The 795-nt window shown below is 33.2% G+C and overlaps 1 protein-coding gene across 1 annotated transcript in view; it reads right to left on the bottom strand.

Moving 5' to 3' along the window:
- WDR17 (WD repeat domain 17) overlaps window positions 1-795 on the bottom strand; it is a 67,728-nt gene that overhangs the window by 5,424 nt on the left and 61,509 nt on the right. Inside the window, exon 26 of the mRNA XM_025050025.1 lies at window positions 376-477. Coding sequence (XP_024905793.1) covers window positions 376-477 — 102 coding nt within the window. The remainder of the gene's footprint in view (window positions 1-375; window positions 478-795) is intronic.

The following is a 795-nucleotide window of genomic DNA, read 5'->3' as shown; positions in this document are numbered from 1 at the left end:
ACAGAGGACTAGGATCTATCTGGTAACCACGAGAAACTCAAGCGAGAGGGAGGAAGCCATGAATGGCAGAATCCAAAGAAGGGAAGAATCCAGGTACCTGACGAAATCTGCGAGGAGCTAACAGCCCTGCAACGCCTACCGCAAGTGTCTTGACACAAGACCACTGCACCCTACATGTTTAAGCTAGAATTAGGATTTCTATTATTTATAGCCTAGGTCACTTCTAATTACTATAGTGTATTGATGCTTTGTTAGAAAGTACATGCTGAGTAAATAAATGGATTCATGCAAATATTTGGTGCCTCCTACGATACAAATAGAGACTCAGTGAAAATAATTTCTCTAATTTCATAATAGAGAAATTTTTTTTTTTACCTTGTGTACTCATAAAGTGCTGGAACAATGCTTTGGTACTTTCTTCTGATAGCTAGTAATGCTCCAGTATAACCACACAATATGAGCAACTCATTTCGAGCTCTAAAAGAGAATATATTTTTTTAATTTCATAATTTGAGATAGAACATTACTCTCATATAGTAAATGTACTTGTATCTCTATATTTTAATGGGTGACATTTATAGTTTAAAATGTTAAGAAAATTTTATAAACTTGAAGATGTTTTATTCATCAGTTAACTCCTATTCAGACGTTTATGCTATAACATTATTATAATTTAAAATAAAAGTCTTTAAATAATATTTAACTCTTGCCTTCTTGTTTTTTCCTACTACTTCACTGTTTCTTCATGTATAGCAACTAATTTGGTCAGATTTTGGAATTCCTGGTGTGTAGACT

Source organism: Pteropus alecto, unplaced genomic scaffold (genome assembly GCF_000325575.1).
Source record: "Pteropus alecto unplaced genomic scaffold, ASM32557v1 scaffold24, whole genome shotgun sequence".
NCBI classification, from domain to species: Eukaryota; Metazoa; Chordata; class Mammalia; order Chiroptera; family Pteropodidae; genus Pteropus; species Pteropus alecto.
This window is presented reverse-complemented; position numbering and strand designations above follow the sequence as displayed.